Source organism: Parasteatoda tepidariorum, chromosome 11 (genome assembly GCF_982258835.1).
Source record: "Parasteatoda tepidariorum strain Cologne lab strain chromosome 11, Ptep-v5.0, whole genome shotgun sequence".
Classification (NCBI taxonomy): domain Eukaryota; kingdom Metazoa; phylum Arthropoda; class Arachnida; order Araneae; family Theridiidae; genus Parasteatoda; species Parasteatoda tepidariorum.
Window position 1 is genome coordinate 7,858,482 of NC_141765.1, and position 16,761 is coordinate 7,875,242.

General features: G+C 30.1%; 2 protein-coding genes across 3 annotated transcripts in view; both read left to right on the plus strand.

Annotated features, from left to right (window-relative positions):
* Positions 1-4,893: 4,893 nt before the first annotated feature.
* Positions 4,894-16,761, plus strand: part of LOC107453214 (G protein-coupled receptor 83) — a 59,468-nt gene continuing 47,600 nt past the window's right edge. The window contains exon 1 of one of the 2 annotated variants that reach the window (XM_071187454.2): positions 4,894-5,001. The gene's annotated coding sequence lies outside the window, so the exon portion shown is untranslated. The remainder of the gene's footprint in view (positions 5,002-16,761) is intronic. The other variant, XM_071187462.2, reaches the window with a different exon arrangement.
* Positions 12,085-14,859, plus strand: LOC147801217 (protein FAM200B-like). Its single transcript, XM_087154428.1, has 2 exons — positions 12,085-12,777; positions 14,842-14,859. The coding sequence occupies exons 1-2, from the start codon at positions 12,085-12,087 to the stop codon at positions 14,857-14,859; spliced, it is 711 nt and encodes a 236-aa protein (XP_087010554.1).

Genomic DNA, 16,761 nt, shown 5'->3' on the forward strand with positions numbered 1-16,761 from the left:
TGAAAATTATAAGTCATATGATTAATTTGTGTTAAGGTAATTCAGTTATGCCTCTAAGCTCCAATAAAAATGGCAATCCTTGTAAAATAAAGACAATGAATCTATATTTTATTTTGAATTGAAGTTATTTAATATTTAATTTAATCTTTTTCCCTAAATTCACGCTTAGACGACAATGACGTTTTTGTAAAAACAAACTCATTCTGGAAACGAACGTTGATTCAAAATTTTCATATTAAAAGAACATTAAACGTTCTACCAAAAAATTACTTATTTTTGTAAAGGTGATTTCATAAAAACTGGCACTGAGAAAAAATTCTAGTAAAATTACCATACTCTATGATAATGACATTTTTATTGAAAAAACACAATTCCGGCTAATTAAATTAAAATATATGGTATTTGAACCATTTTTTTAGAAATTTAGCATTCGTATGGAAACGGTTTATCGGATATTCTGATTTTTAAAATTATAGTTCTTGTTACCGCACATTGAGCAAAAAATACAAAACTGTAAAGTATATTTAACCGAATAAATGGGTTTTGTGTAATGCTCAAAGGGATTATGATAAATCTACCAAAGACTACCACATTTACCAAATTTTATCAGATATTACGAAACCATATTTTGATTGTTAATTTTACCAAAATTATTACCAGAGCGCTTCGATAAAAACTACTGAGCTTTATGGTGTTGCCATAAAGCCGAAAACATGGTTCATTTTACCATATTCTTGTAGTTTTGACCTTACTTTTTCATCAAAGTATAGTTCATTTGTGGGAATTCTTTACATCTATAACGAATTTCTTTTCTGTTTTATTACGCGTATTCCGTGTGATTATTATTATTCATTTATTTATCTGTAACTGTTGAATTCGAAATTTTTTTGAAAAACTTACTTTTCTTTCACGATGAAGTTGGGGTAATCAGTTATCAAATAAAAATGACCATGAAAAATTGAGTCTAATAATGAAATTTTCAAACTACTTGAAAAGTTTTTCAAGTGGGGTACAAATATTAGAGAGATTTCTATCACATATGTTAGTAAATTTGACCAAACTTTTCTCAATGAAGAGAACCGTTTCTTCCAAACTCTTCATAACTGTGCAATATTCCTGGTGGTTACTTTTAACAGTTTTTGAAATGATTGATTGATTTTCTGGGAACGCGACTAATACAATAATTAACTCGTGTTACATATTATATAATTTACGAAAGTGTTTCTTTAAGTACTTATTTAATACTGCTTGAAAGATTTGTGTGAATTGAAAAAATATAAGGAAAAGACCCAATTTGGAAAATATAAATGCAAAAATGATAATAGGTATACTTTTATTAGATAAAATTTACGTGAATAAGACGCAAATAAAGATACAGAAAGGTTGTGCTTTATTTGCGTTAATTCGCCTTTTTTATACAAAACGCAAAGTATACCCAATTCTCATTAATTCATGCACATTGTAGTTGCACCTGAATAAAAAATTTAAACAACGTGAATAAAGCACAACTTTATTGACATTTTGAGCTTTTTTCACGCTGTTTAGCTTTATTCAAAGAAGTCAAAAGTTCAAACTCTCTTAGTGTTTTTTTTTTCTTTTTACATTTATTTGTTATAACTAATAATAATTGCGTGAATCAAGCAATTTTTGTACCTAAAATGAAAACAAAAGAAAGAAAGAAAGAAAAAAATGAGTGAAAGCACACATATCTCAACTAGTTCCGAAAAATATATAAAATGACGAATAAAACAATAATCAAAAACATTCTTTAGAATGAAATGTAGAATGATATTTTATCCCTATTTATAAATTTGTGACAAATTGCATTATATTATGAATTTATGAAAATTATTTGAGCGATTGCTTAATTATTATTAGAAACAAAGTAATAAGAAAGCATCCTTTAAAAACTATTTTTTTAATTTTCCATTTAATTTATCAAAATCGCAAAAATTTCACAGATTTTTAAAAAATTCTTTCATAATAAAATTAATTATTTCGAAATCACTTAACTGTAAGCTTTTATAATAATTATCAGCATATATAATAATGATTACAATTTCTAACAATCTAATACTATATAATTTAATAAATTAAAAGACTGCCTATATGTTTTAATAAAATCTGTAACTGTAAACTTTTTATAATAATTATCAGTATGTATAATGATAATTATAACTGCTTACAAATTAATACTATGTAACTTTGTATATCAAAAGAGTGCTTAAATGTTTTAATAAAATCTGTGACTGTAAACTTTTTATAATAATTATCAGTATATATAACAATAATTACAATTGCTAACAATCTAATACTATGTAACTTAATATTTCAAAAGAGTGCTTATGTTTTAACCTAGTAACGAGAACTTAAAGGCATTTTTTATATTCTTTTGTGGTTTTGGCTGATTCCATTTCAGATTTTATGTCGTTTACTCACAGCCGGGAACCATTTAATGATATTTAATAAATTCGTAAATAAAAGTAAATTTAACATTCCTTACGTTATTGAAAGGTAATCAATTCACTGTCTCCGCTGTTTAATAATGCTTATAAATACGTAGATAAAATTTTATTTAAAATTCTTTACGTAATTGAAAGAGACTTACAAAACTTTCTATAACCAAAATAGATTGCTCGAATGATGCATTTACAAAGGCTCTAAATGTTTTCTTGTTTAAAAACAGTATCATTGAGCAGTAAATATCTAAAGCGAAATTTATTTTCTAAAACATATTTCTGAATTTCTAATTACCGAATATTCCCTTAAAATATTTAGGAACATAAAGAATCGCATATGATATTCTCGTTGCAAATTTATCATTTTACATATTTTTTTTTTCGCTGAATATTTACAAATCACAAATTGTATTTCAGGATGTACAGTTTATTCTAGTTTTTTTTCTATAATTGCTTTTAGTGATGTATATAGTAGATCCGGGCCTTAGCTAGTTCCTGTTCAATTTGATTTCACTAATTTGTGAAAGTTTAACAATATTAGTGCTGTTTGAATATTAGTAAGGGTACCAAAAGTATGTTATATTTTAAATATTACACTGTTGGAAATTTCTCGGAAAACTGCTTAAATAACAATTTATTCAATTGTTATTTTGCCATGCTCAAACAAAACAGTCAAATAATCTTAAATAAGATGGTATTCAAACTGTTAACTGTTAGAAAAACCGTTTATAAACTGGTTTCATCTAATATGGTTTCTCTACCAAAATTGCATGTATGACCCACTATACCCATCTAATGAAAGAGTTAAATTTTTTTAACTCAACTTGAGTGAAATACATTCTTATTTGAGCGAAATTCTTGCTTTGCGTTTACTCAAACTTGAGTGGTATTTATTAAGCAATATGTGAGTGCTTCCAGCTCAAACTTGAGTGATTTATTTATTACTTAATTGTGTGCGAGCTATAAGCTGGAATTTCTATCGTTTTATTTCAAAAAGCAAACGATAATAAATCTAAATAAAATTGTTATGTTCTGCGATCTAAATAGATTATGTCTTCGTTTTTATTATACGTTATTTTTTTCTTCTGGAGAATATGTCATTTAATATTTTGAATTAAGAAGAATTAGAACAACTTTTAGTTCACAGCGGTATTTCTGAACAAGACGCTGTTTTACTTTTTAGTAAGTAGATATACCTTGTTGCTTTTATTTTGAAAATACTTTTATTTTGAATGTGTTGTATACACATTCCATTTAAAGTAGCTGTTTTTCAGCGTTTTTTAATAAAATACTATTCATTTAAATTATTTGTCAAAAATATTTATTAAAATTGAAAGTGTTAAATGTGGATGATTATGGAATATTAAAAAAATCTGATTCCATGCTAGAATCTTTGTCAAAGCATATGGGAATATATTATATCTGATAAGAGTTTTACAATTTTTTCAGATTTCATATTAAAGTTTTAACATTTTATTTTAATATAATAAATTCATATCCATGTTTTAGTTTTTTTGATGTATAATTTTGGTGCAAAACATTTCTGGATAATTAATTTCATATCATTCTATACTTTTTTTATAAAAGATATTTACGAAATTATTGTTCATACAGTCTATTATTGCTGTTATTTAAATTGCGTTCTATTAATAAAGTTGACTGTCTTTAATTTATGAAAGTTCACATTTGCAACATCCATTCATTCAAATCAGAATCTTCAGATGTTCAATGCATTTTATTATAAATATATCATTCAAAAAAAAGTGGAAAATATTATATTTAACAAAAATTGAGCAGTATTTTGAATTTTTCTGTTTTTATCCTGTTTTTAGCTTTTATTTAATTGAAATTCAGAATTAGTACTATTTTCGTATTTCATAAAGTATTTATCACATTATACGAACTATTTTTCCTTTGTTGCTAGCATAAAAGTTCTTACCACTTTTCTTCAAGTTCAATTTTCGAGGCAAAATTGAAAATGCAGAATTAATATTTAATTGAAAGTACAATGCTAATTAAAATATTTGAAAATGCAAATAAATTAGAATTTTACAATAGTTATAGATTAATAGTAAAAAAATAGGAGCAGAATTAAAAATAATATTTATTATGAGGTATAGTTCAATTTGAATTTCTATACCTATAGCCCAGCTGAAAATAAACTGTAATTTTTCTACAGAACTGAAGTAATTTCGTAGTTTTTCTAGAGTTAACTGCAAATTTTCATAGTGCAATCTTAACCGTAAAAACACTGCAGTTATTTTGCAGCTAATGCGAAGTAATTTCTCAGAAATTTATTTCGAAAAAACTTTTAGCTGTTGTCTACAAAATTACTGTAGTTTAAGTGAGGTCACTTTAAAATCATAAATTTAGAAAAAACTGAAACTTTAAATCCAATTTCATTCTGCAGTAAATTTGAAGTAATTATGCAGTCATTGCTTCAGAAGTATACTTTCTGATGAATCTACAGAAGAACTGCAGTTACTTTGCATTGTTGTAAAATTGAAGGAGTTTGATGTCTTCAATCCTGCTTTCCTGGCTGGTATATTAAATTTTTATAATGTTTTTTTCTTTTTGATTATGTATTAATTTCTTACAATTAGGTAAAAATTCTAAACATATACTGTGGTGGCCAAAAGTGTGGACACTTTTTGAAAGTTTCATGTTTTTCAAGTTTGTGTGCGTGTAGAATACATTAATTTTCAATTAAATACAAACGTTTATGTATCAAATTGAAGGTAATTTAATGTGAAATTTATTAACAAAAGCAGAATTAAAATATCTGTATTACAAAAAAAGTTATGCCTATTTTAGTAGAAACAAACAAACATAAATCATTTTGAATAAAGACGTGTTTTGTAATAAAAGCGTACTGGCCAATCACAAACACTGTTCTTAGGACCAATCAAATGTCTGTAACTATAGTTTAAGTTATTTGGATGGCAAAAGAGTTATTGTTGTGGAAATATTTTGCGGAATGATGCATACTAGTACAATTAAGAAGAGTATTGCTGTTTTTTAATTTTAAAGTCCTTTCTTTTAATTAAACTAATTTTAAACAATGTCATCAACAAGAAGAACTAATTGTGCATCTACAAAAAGAAGCCGAATTGTCATATTGAGAGAAAATGGCCTCTCTTATGCTGAAATTGCAAGACAAGTTAGTGGTTCAGTGACTTGTTCTGGTGTACGAAAGTTCTGTTTATGTTATGAAAAAACGAAATCAGTGGAAAATGAAGCCAAATCAGGCCGAAAAAATGCACAAGTGCTACCGCCGATAGAAAAATTAAACGGCTATGCCTTCAAGATATAAAAACTTCATCAGATGCCATTAGATGTGAAATGAATGCAGCGGGTATTGCAGTAAGTTCAAGAACAATAAGGAGAGGGTTATCAGGATTTGGACCACAAGCTAGAATTCCAAGGAAAAAACCATATTTAAATCAAAAGCAAAGCGAAAAACGAGTTAAGTGGGCAAAAGAACACATTAAATGGTCAGAAAATCAATGGAAGCAAGTAATCTGGAGCGATGAGAGTAAAATATCGCTCTTAGGTAGTGATGATGGAAAATACGTGAGACGTAGAGTAGGTGAAGCACTTCATCCTGATTACATTGAAACAACTACAAAAAACCCAACAAATGTTATGATTCAGACATGTATGTCTGCAGATGGTGTGGGCCGAATTCAAGTGATTCTTGGCATCCTGAATGCCAAAAAATACATCGAAACTGTCCTGAAACCAAAATTTATACCTTCCATCCGGGATCTCTTCCCCAACAACGCACCATTTATTTTTCAGCAGATTCAGCTCCATGCCACACAGCAAAAGTATGCAAAGCATGGTTTCAAAATAAAGGTATAGATATATTACCATGGAACACAAAGTCCTGATCTCAATCCAATTGAAAATTTGTGGCGACGTTTGAAAATTCTTGCACGAAAAAAACGTCCATCCAATAAAAGACAACTTATTGAAGCTATAATTGATTCTTGGCGCCATGTGATTACGAAAGATGAACTTCAAACAGTCGTTCACTCAATGAAAAGAAGCTGGGAAGCTGTCTTAAAAAATAAGGGTTATCCTACTAAGTATTGATTGCGTAAGTATCACTTTAAAAAAAAATGCAAATCTAAGATGGATCTTACTATTAGTTGTATAACTTTTTTTGTAATACAGATATTGTAATACTGTATTCATTATTAAATTCTACATTAAATTACCTTCAATTTGATATATAAACTTTTGTATTTAAGTGAAAATTAATATATTCTACAAGCACACAAAGTTGAAAAACATGAAACTTTCAAAAAGTGTCCACACTTTTGGCCACCACTGTATATTGATAACGGAAATAACGTACGCTATCTATATTCATAATAGTTAAAATTCATAAAATACATACTTGATTTAATTGTAATTATTTATTATTCAGAAGCGATACAATTTAATTAGTTTAAAATATGCCTAAAATTAGGTATGTAAATATTTCTGTATTTTAGTAATTTTATTAAAAATATCGTTTTTATTAATTTTTATTATTTATTTCCTTTTGACTTAAGAAAACTATGCTTGAGCAAAGTTTATGGTAAAAACAATATTAAAGTAAAGTCAAGTAGTTAATGTTAATTAGCTAATTTTTTTATTCGAATTCATACTAAGCTAGGATTATTACAGAACAAAAATTATACTTATTTTTTTCTAATCAAAACAAATATATAGTTTGGATTTTAAACAAATTTATATCAAAAGAGTTTGCAAAATTGAGTTACAAAAAAGGGTATTTAATCCAGATTTTTTTACAAACGTCTTCTTCAAAAATTTATTAATTTCCCTTAGTTTCAGAAATTTGTCTTAAAAAAATTTAGGCAATTTAAAACAATATACCTTTTTTATTGCCTGAAAAGCTTTATAAATTAAGCGAATAAATTTGTTCGAAAAAAAAGTAACTCATAGTATTTTCAATTGAACCTATATGAGCATAATATTTATAAAACTGCTTACTTTAAAAATTCGTTTAGAGCTCCTCACTTTTAAAAATTAAACTTCAAAGAAAAATGACGAAACTTAGGTGAAAGAAAAAAAAACTCAAATCTACAGTGGTTAGGAATTTTTCATAAAAAAACACTCTTAAGTAATAATTCATTTAATTGTTGTTTTACCGTATACAATCAAAACAATTGGATAACCATAAAATGCTGCAATTCAAACTGTTAACTCTGAAAGAAATTTTTAACTGTGTTTTCACCTTATTTGATTTGACAAATAAAAACTTTATTCTCGCCAACATGACCCAGCTCATGAAAGTAATTAGTTCTTTGTAGCCGTCTTGACACAGGACTGTAGCCGAGAAGATTAATCGGTCAATCTCACGACAGACGGGAAGCGAGTTCGAATCCCAGGGTACACAGTGTCGATATGCTCACAGCGAAAACTTTCATAAGTATTATACTATCTAATTCGATATTTAAATTCAACAAAAGTTATGATAAAAAAAATTCCTATCTAAGGCTTTCTTTCTAAAGGGATTTTTTAAAACAAAAACTATAGTATTTTCTATCGCTTACGATAGATGGCACCACTAAATACAAACATTTTGTATATTAACAGTAAAAATTTTGACTGCAGTTTACAAACTGAAATACTGAAAATCGCTCAAACACGAGTTAAAATCACTCAAGTTTGAGTGAAAACGATCCACTCAGGTAATACTGAAAATCGCTCAAACTCGAGTGAAAATAACTCAAGTTTGAGTGAAATTTTTTCACTCAAATTGAGCTCTTCACTTGAGTGATTTTAACTCAAGATGAAAAGGCCGGTTTTATGTGGATGAGAGAGTTAAATAGCACTCAAGTTGAGTTATTTTCACTCGTTCATTTTAAGTGAGTACTTACTTCCAGCTGAGAACATACTGTAGCTGAGTGAACTAATCTGGCAATCTCGTGACCAGCAGGACGGGGGTTCGAGTCACAGCGTGCACGCAACAATATTTCTTCCAATCTCTTCGACTTATGAAGAATTTTTAAAGAGTGAAAAGTGAGAGCTGTATTAGGATCACGGTTGCGGGAGTGATCGCTCCGAAGCTGCAAGTAGCAGTCGAGTATATACTGACCCCCGTTGTGTGTGATCGAGACTGAGTAGCAACAGCTTGAGGAGGAAAAAATTGTCTTCACTAATAGCAATTCAACTGTTCACTGTGAACCAGCCATCGAGCTAGTTATGTTTAAATTGAAGTACACGTTTCAGTCGAGGTAGGCGTGTAGGTCGAAGCAGATGTGCTCAGATCACGTCCACTAGTCACCCATGTGGGCTAGGCTACCGACAATATCAACCATCAGCTATCAAAAGATGCCTCCTGATTAAATCAAGTTAACGTGTCTTATGTACTAGTGAATGGAAATTTAGTAGTTGTAGTGGTAGTTACGCTACACACTGAAACTGATTTGGAGTAAATACGATTCAGTTTCCTACTTTTGACAATAAAATTAAAGTTTCTCAATTGATAGGAAACATTTTATTAAATGAAGTTCTCTGAGATTTTATGAAATATTTTTGTCGAGTCTAAATTAGTTTCTGAAATTTTTTACAGTGTAGGTATTTTTACAATTTAGACTTTAAAACAAGTATTTACATTTTCTTAAGCATAAACAAGATTTCTTGATCAAAAAAGTAAGAAACACATACATTTCAATTTTGCATAACTTTCTTTTTGTTGCTGCTTTTCAAAATTATATTATTAAGTTGAAATGTAATTTTATGATTTAGTGATTTGTATACTACAGAAAAAATTATTAATCTAGAAAAATCTTTTACGAAAAAGTAAATATACTTGATATAAAGTGATACGCTGTCACGCGGGATTCAAAACACTGGGGGAAGTAACGTAGTAATTATTCCTCTTTTATTTCGCTTTTTTCTATCAGAATCAGTTTATTACAAACCAACAGATTTCTTTAAAAGTTGGATAGATGGAGGAGAAACAACTATTTTAAATGCATTATTAATTTTTTTTCTGTAACTGTTAAATTATTTCACTGTGAACAACTATGTGCATATACGTTATATATATATAATTACGCAAAATATAATAGCAAAATGCTCCAATCCCAACAGACGAAATATAATAATACCTTTTAAGTCATTATCTAAAGTATATAAATTCCTAAAAGCCTGAGGTAAACACTGAGTTATGTAAATGCATATTCGTATAATAAATTCGTATAATACAGACTGGTGTACCATCAGAATAATTTTAACTATTATAATATAATAATTGTTTAATATGAATGATAATAACTGCTTTATTAGTAACTGCGTTTGCCCAAAAAGTTCTCTAGGTTAGTTGAGAATGTTAATCATTTGACGACAAAAGTGTTGGCATTCTGTTGATTTTGCCAGTAAGACAACTTTATAAGAATATGTGATTAATTTTTAAATTGATTTGTAAGAAATTAAAAGTGTCATCGCTTAATGAAATACCTTGAGAAATAAAGAGAGCATGACTCGATTTTTGAAAATTTATTTGATACATTGTGCTAACAAGCTTTAAAATCACAGATATAGCTTATTTTCATTCATTAATATATATTCATTAATATAGCTTATATTAATGAATATATTATACGAGTCGGTTACATCACTGTAGCTCTTAAGACTTGAGTAACATTCTTAAAAAAATATTTAAAAATTTCACTAGAAAGATCTTTTTCTGTAATAAATATATTTTCTATTTTAACTACTCAATCTATTGATTAATTTATTGTAATATATCATTCAATCTATTGTTCTTTCTGCGTGAAGGCAACCTACAAAGTAAATAATTTACATTTAATTGATTTATAGTGTTTTTAGCAAATCATTTACGCGCTTTTACTAAGTACTTTTTTCAAATTAAAAGCCCTTTATTTATTACTGAACGTTTAGACAACCATTCTATAACTATATCATTAGAGCATATTTGTATTTAATATACAAGGTGTTCTTTAATCACTATCTTTAACCTCTGTAATTAAATTACATTGTAAAGATTGAGAAAGCTCGAATTATCTCGGGCTCTTAAGTTAAGAGGTTAATATATACTGTGGTGTGATCATGGGATCACCACAATGTTTACTTTTCACAATACCTACTGGGCTGTCTCCAACAGGAGCGCCCTCTTCGTTGCCTTTGCAGGATCTGTAGGGCTCGACTCCTAGCTCGACTTTAGAGATTCTCGCAACCGCTAAGGAGGGGACACTATCTTTTGGAGATAGACCAGTATTACCCGTGGAACTCTCGAGCGTGCTGCTTCCTTTTTTTGCGTGGCGTTTTTGATTTTCCCCCTGTGTGTTTCAAGTTCGTAATAATTCATATATAATTTTACTTTTTCAATTCTATAAATTCAACAAATTGCAAATTATCTATTTCGTAAATTTTAACTGCAGATGTCTCAAATATGCTGATTGCATAAATTTAATATTTTACTCCCTGAAGCACACAGGGAGGACGCGACGCGTGGATGTGTTGGAATTTTAATTGATGAATTAGTCATGAATTCCTATTATGTTTGAACTTTGATTCCTGACGAAATAAAGAAAGGATAAGAAATTGCTCATTGTTTCCTGTGAATCACTTAGCCATACGGTCCCGTGAGATGTCTTCACCGAGTATAGTATAAGTTTCTGATCAGGAGATCAACCTTAGGTAAAGTCTTTTTGCCCCACATCCTTAAGGAGCACCTGATGAAGAATTTGGAACCTGGCGATCATTATTCTTCTCTCTCCACTATGCGGTCCCTCGCGGCAACTTGGCGCCGCGACCAGTCACCTAGATCAGTGGTGCGCAAACTAAGGGTCGCGACTCCCGTGGGGGTCGCCAGAAGTTTTTTGGGGGTCACCAAATTTTTATGAAATGCATTATCCCTGCATGCTGCATACCATACAGTGTACATATAAAGAGTGAAGCGCCGTCACTCACTGTTCAATTGCAATTTCATACTGTCCAGTCCTTCTTTGACCGTAATGCGTAATGTATGTAAAGTGTGAAGACGCAAGTTTTTCATTCCGGTAGATAGCTCCCTCTTCGCGGTAATTCGCCAGTTTTACTGAAAAGCGCCTATTTGACTAGACGTTAACCTCAGGGAAAGGGCAAAAATTCGCTTCCGTGATCAGTCAATCAGATAGCGAGGTACGCGGTGTATCTGATAGTCAGAGTGAAGACGTGAAGTGTTCGCATGAAGTTGTAGCAGTTGGCCTGCAATTGTTTTAGATTATCCTCGAGTTTTATCATGTGACGTTGCGTATGTGGCATCAGCCAGATTAACTGTGACTGTGTATTAAATGTTTAGTTTCAGTTTGCATTTATGTTTAGTTTCAGTTTGTGTTTGTGTATCTCGTTAGGTTGTCAGTAAATGTGTTTGCGAGATGCTAGATCTTGCTCATTTATTTAATAAGTATTGAAGTAATACTTAACCACACAGTGTAATTTTTATTTTTTATATTTTTATCAGGCTTTGCTACTCTTTGTTATCAGGTATGTACTAACATTAGAGAAAGATCTCTGTTAATTTTATTGAATTTCTCGAAAAAATTACAAAATTTTATATATTATTTGTTTTAGTTTAAATAATTTAACCCCTATCTTCACAATGGATAAATGGGTAATACGTACACCAGGCACATCTTCAGCTAACAAACGAACAAATACTGATGAGGAGTCGCAAAATACTGAACTAAATGCCCGATCTAGAAAAATAGGAAAATACAATGAGGAATTTATTAAGTACGGTTTTACATTTTGTGTTGTTGATGATGAAGAACGCCCGATATGTGTCATTTGCAACAAAAAATTAGCAAATGAGAGCATGAAACCAGCTAAATTAAAAAGGCACCTGGAAACTAAACATAAAGAACTTCAAAATAAACATGCCGATTTTTTTCAACCAGCAGATTTTTTTCAACCGATTTTTTTTCAAAGACGAGCTGAAAATCTGAAAACTCAAAGTGCACATTTAAAGAAATTTACAACAATACCTCAGAAAGCATTACGAGCTTCTTTAAAAGCTTCTTATCTAATAGGAAAAACAATGAAACCCCATACAATTGGAGAATTCCTTATCCTTCCTGCAGCAACTAAGATGACATCAATTATGCATGGCGATAAATATGGAAATGAACTAAAAACACTATCATTATCAAGAGATACCGTGTCTCGGCGGATTTCCGAAATGTCACGAAATATCGAGTCAGAAGTCATAAAACGCATACAAAATTCATCTGTATTTGCTTTACAGCTGGACGAGACTACCGATATTACTAAAATGTCACAACTAATTATTTACGTTAGTTTTATTTTTAATGAAGATATAACAGAAACGTTTTTATGTTGCAAAAGTTTGGAAGGAAAAACACTGGAGAAAAAATATTCGAAGTCATAAATGAATATTTTGAAACTAAGTCCCTTACCTGGGCAAACTGTGTTGCGGTTTGTACTGATGGTGCTGCAGCATTAACAGGTTCGAATAAAGGGCTCAGGGGCTTAATTCAGAAGTTGGCGCCTCATATGGTATTTAATCACTGTATGATTCATCGGCCAGTTCTTGTTGCAAAAGATATGGATGAAGAGTTGCACAACGTATTACAAGACGCTGTTAGTTCAATTAACTACATTAAATGCAACAGCCACAACAGCGGTCTCTTTTCAATACTTTGCAATGAGATGGGCTCAACGTATGAGAGATTACTGTTACACACCAAAGTCAGATGGCTTTCACGTAGGAAAATACTACGACGGATATTTGATTTGAGAAATGAAGTGTACATGTTTTTAATCAAAAGGAAACATAGATTGGCAAGTTATTATATCAATGAAGTTTGGCTAGGGAAGCTGAGCTATTTAGTTGATATTTTCGAAAAACTTAACGACTTAAATTTGAGCTTGCAGGGTGAGAATTCAACTATCATAACTGCAGCCAGTAAAATTCAAGCTTTAAAGAATAAGCTTAGTCTCTGGCAAACTGAACTGAATAAAAACAACACCGACATGTTCCTTTGCTTTAACGATTTTATCAAGGAAAATAATATATATATATTTACATTTAAAAACATCATTTCCAATCACATTGAAAAGTTAAAGAAAAAAGTTTCGAGGATTTTCTTGAAAATGATCTTGGTTGGATTCGTGATCCATTTTCCTTTGACATATGCAGTTCAACTCTTCAAATTAGTGAGAAACAGCAATTGATAGATCTAATTAGTGATTATACTCTTCGAAATCAATTTAAGACTCAGCCTTGCCAAAACTTTTGGCTATCCGTGGAAAAACAATATTCCGTTTTATGCAAGAATGCCATCAGAGTGTTAATACAATTTGCATCAACGTATTTATGTGAAACTGGATTTAGCAAACTAGTTTCAATAAAAACTAAATACCGCTCGTGTATTTAGTTTTTATTCGATCCCTGAAGATGATATGCGAATTGCAATTAGCAACATACATCCAAACATCGATGAGATAATTAGAAACTTGCAGGCCACATACATCTCATTAAAGGCAATTTACTGATTTTTGTGTTATAAGTATTTTCTTACAAAAAGTATTTTCTTAAAATTATAAATAAAATTATTATGAGTCAAATATGATGATGTTTTTATTCGATGAAACGAAAGAAATGCGCGAAATATACATCGTATTTGTGAACATTTATCTAGGGGTCGCCAAAAATATTCTCTCTACAAGAGGGGTCGCAGTCGAAAAAAGTTTGCGCACCACTGACCTAGATGATATTTGGTGTTCCCGTGATGTTACAGCATGCGAAAATTATATGAATAAATAACGGAAGGTGTAATGATTGTGTCTAAAGATTGTGTGTATAGTGACTTCGCGTGTTCTGAATCTTCCTGGCAGAAAGATACAGTGAAATCGTCATCGATTTTCCGTCCATAAGTGTTCCTGAATTTTTTTTAAATAATTTCAACATTATTATGATGCAAAGAGACTAAGGATGAAGAGTAGTTCATTGTTTTGTCTCACGTGAGTGAAAAATTTGTGTGAAAGATCAATATAGTTGACTGCAAAGTTGTTTCACAATAGTGAGTATGATTAGGATCGAGCGATGATATTTTTTGTTCATAATTGATTCACAGATTTAGTAATATAATATTTTATATATTTAGTGATATGTTTGATATTTACTGCATTTTATTGATTACAATATTTTTTTCAACCATTTAAATTTAAATATAATGTTTGGGTATTGTGAAATATTTAATATTAGTTTCATAAAAATTAAATTAATATGGTAAATAGTTCGTTGATTTAAAACAAACTAATATGTATTGTTCAATTATAATTTTACATCTTTAAATTCTTATATTCAATGTACTTCATTATAAATTCTATATAGATAACTGTTTTGTTATGAAGGCATTTTCATTTGGCAAAACCTAAATATTTAATTGTCTTTTGTTATTGTATTTCATTTTGATGCGCACTTGAGCCCAAGCAATGACCGACGCTGAAAATTTTAATCTAAATATACAGTCTTTTTCTGGAGATGAATCTATTGCTTGGCTTCTGGAGCAAATTTGCCAGATGAAAACATTGCTCGGCTGGTCGGAGGAGGTTGCTTTACTTTTATGGAAAGGAAAATTACAGGATTACAGGTTGCTCAAGATTTTGTGGCCAATAATCCTAAATTTATTAATGCAAACTTTGAGTCAACTTGTAAATATCTCAAAGATTTTTTTCAAAACGATGCAAACCAAACTAGTTACCTGATATCACTTAATAATATGTTTTTGTCGGTCAAATATTGTCCGGATGTTGTTCGGATATCTCTAAATTTATATTTTAAATTTATATTTTGGAATTATAACAATTTGACGTCATTTTTTGTCTTTTAAATGATTAATTTTGATTTAAGAACACAATAAAGTTTTAAATAAAAAGTTTTACAAACAGATTTTTAATGTGAAATCGACGGCAATCGTACAATATCGTACACACAATTTCGATTTTCGCCAATATTGACAATGTCGGTCGATATAGACTAAAGCTGTTACTATGTCCCTGTGCTACTTGGGTAATGCACCTATAGACTAGCCCTTGACCTACGTTTGATAAATACCATTATAGACTCTGCAACCCATCCCTTACCCTGCATTTCAACAATAATTAATGAAGTATCAGAGTTTCAATTTTTTTCTACCATGGACATGCCCCACGCATATCAACAATTAAAAATCTCAGAGGATCTTAAAGATATTCTCACATTTACCGCACCTTTCGGAATTTTTGGTAGCAAAAGACTGGTCTATGGCTTAAAAACAGCTGCCAGTATATTTCAGGCTATGATAGACACTATTATAGATGAATTAAAGAATATAGGAATCACTGGCATATTTTCGGATCAGGATGATATAATTATTGGAGCTAATTCATTTGAAGACATGCTGAAAAAAGTTCAAGCTGTGTTGGATATTTTTATCAAGTACAACTTAACTTTATCCCCTAGTAAATCTGAATTCTTTAAAACTAATACTAATTATTTAGGATTTAATATTTCCCATAAAATTGTTAAACCTATTTCCACTAACATTGCAAAAATAATGAAATTTGAACCACCTAAGAATCATGACTAAGTTAAATCATTCTTAGGAGTCTGCGGTTTCTACCGCCACCTAATTCCCAAATATGCAGAGATAATTGATATTTTATGTAAACTCAGTGCTAGTAAATCAAAATTTGTATGGATGAAAGAACATCAAGATGCCTTTAAATCTCTTCAACAAGTATCTTTTTCCGAACCTTTTGTCAATTTCCCTCCATGGGATAAACCTTTCCTCTTGAACACTAAGCCAGTAAACAGGCAATTTCAGGTGTTCTTTTACAAGAATTTGATAGTGTCCTTCATCCCATCTCATATTATAGTAGAGCACTCTCTAAGGCTGAACAAAATTATCCGGCAATTAAATTAGAGCTCTATGCCATTTATAAATCTGCAACATCTTTTAAGGATTATCTTTATAACCGAAAATTTACAATTTAACAGACTCCAAGCCCCTGCTCCATTGTAAGAAAATTACTTCACCTGCAAATTTAATTACTCGTTGGCTATTAGAACTGTCCGAATATTCCTCTGAAATGAAATATATTCCTGGAAAAATTAATTTTCTTTCTGATTACTTTTCTCGAAGAGAAAATCCTAATAATTGTGCTCCTGCTTTACAGTCCCAAAATAATGAGCTAATACTTCCTTTTGTTGATCAAGATATAGAATTGGAAGCTGTAAATATTATTCAAAAACAGGACCCTCAAAATGAAA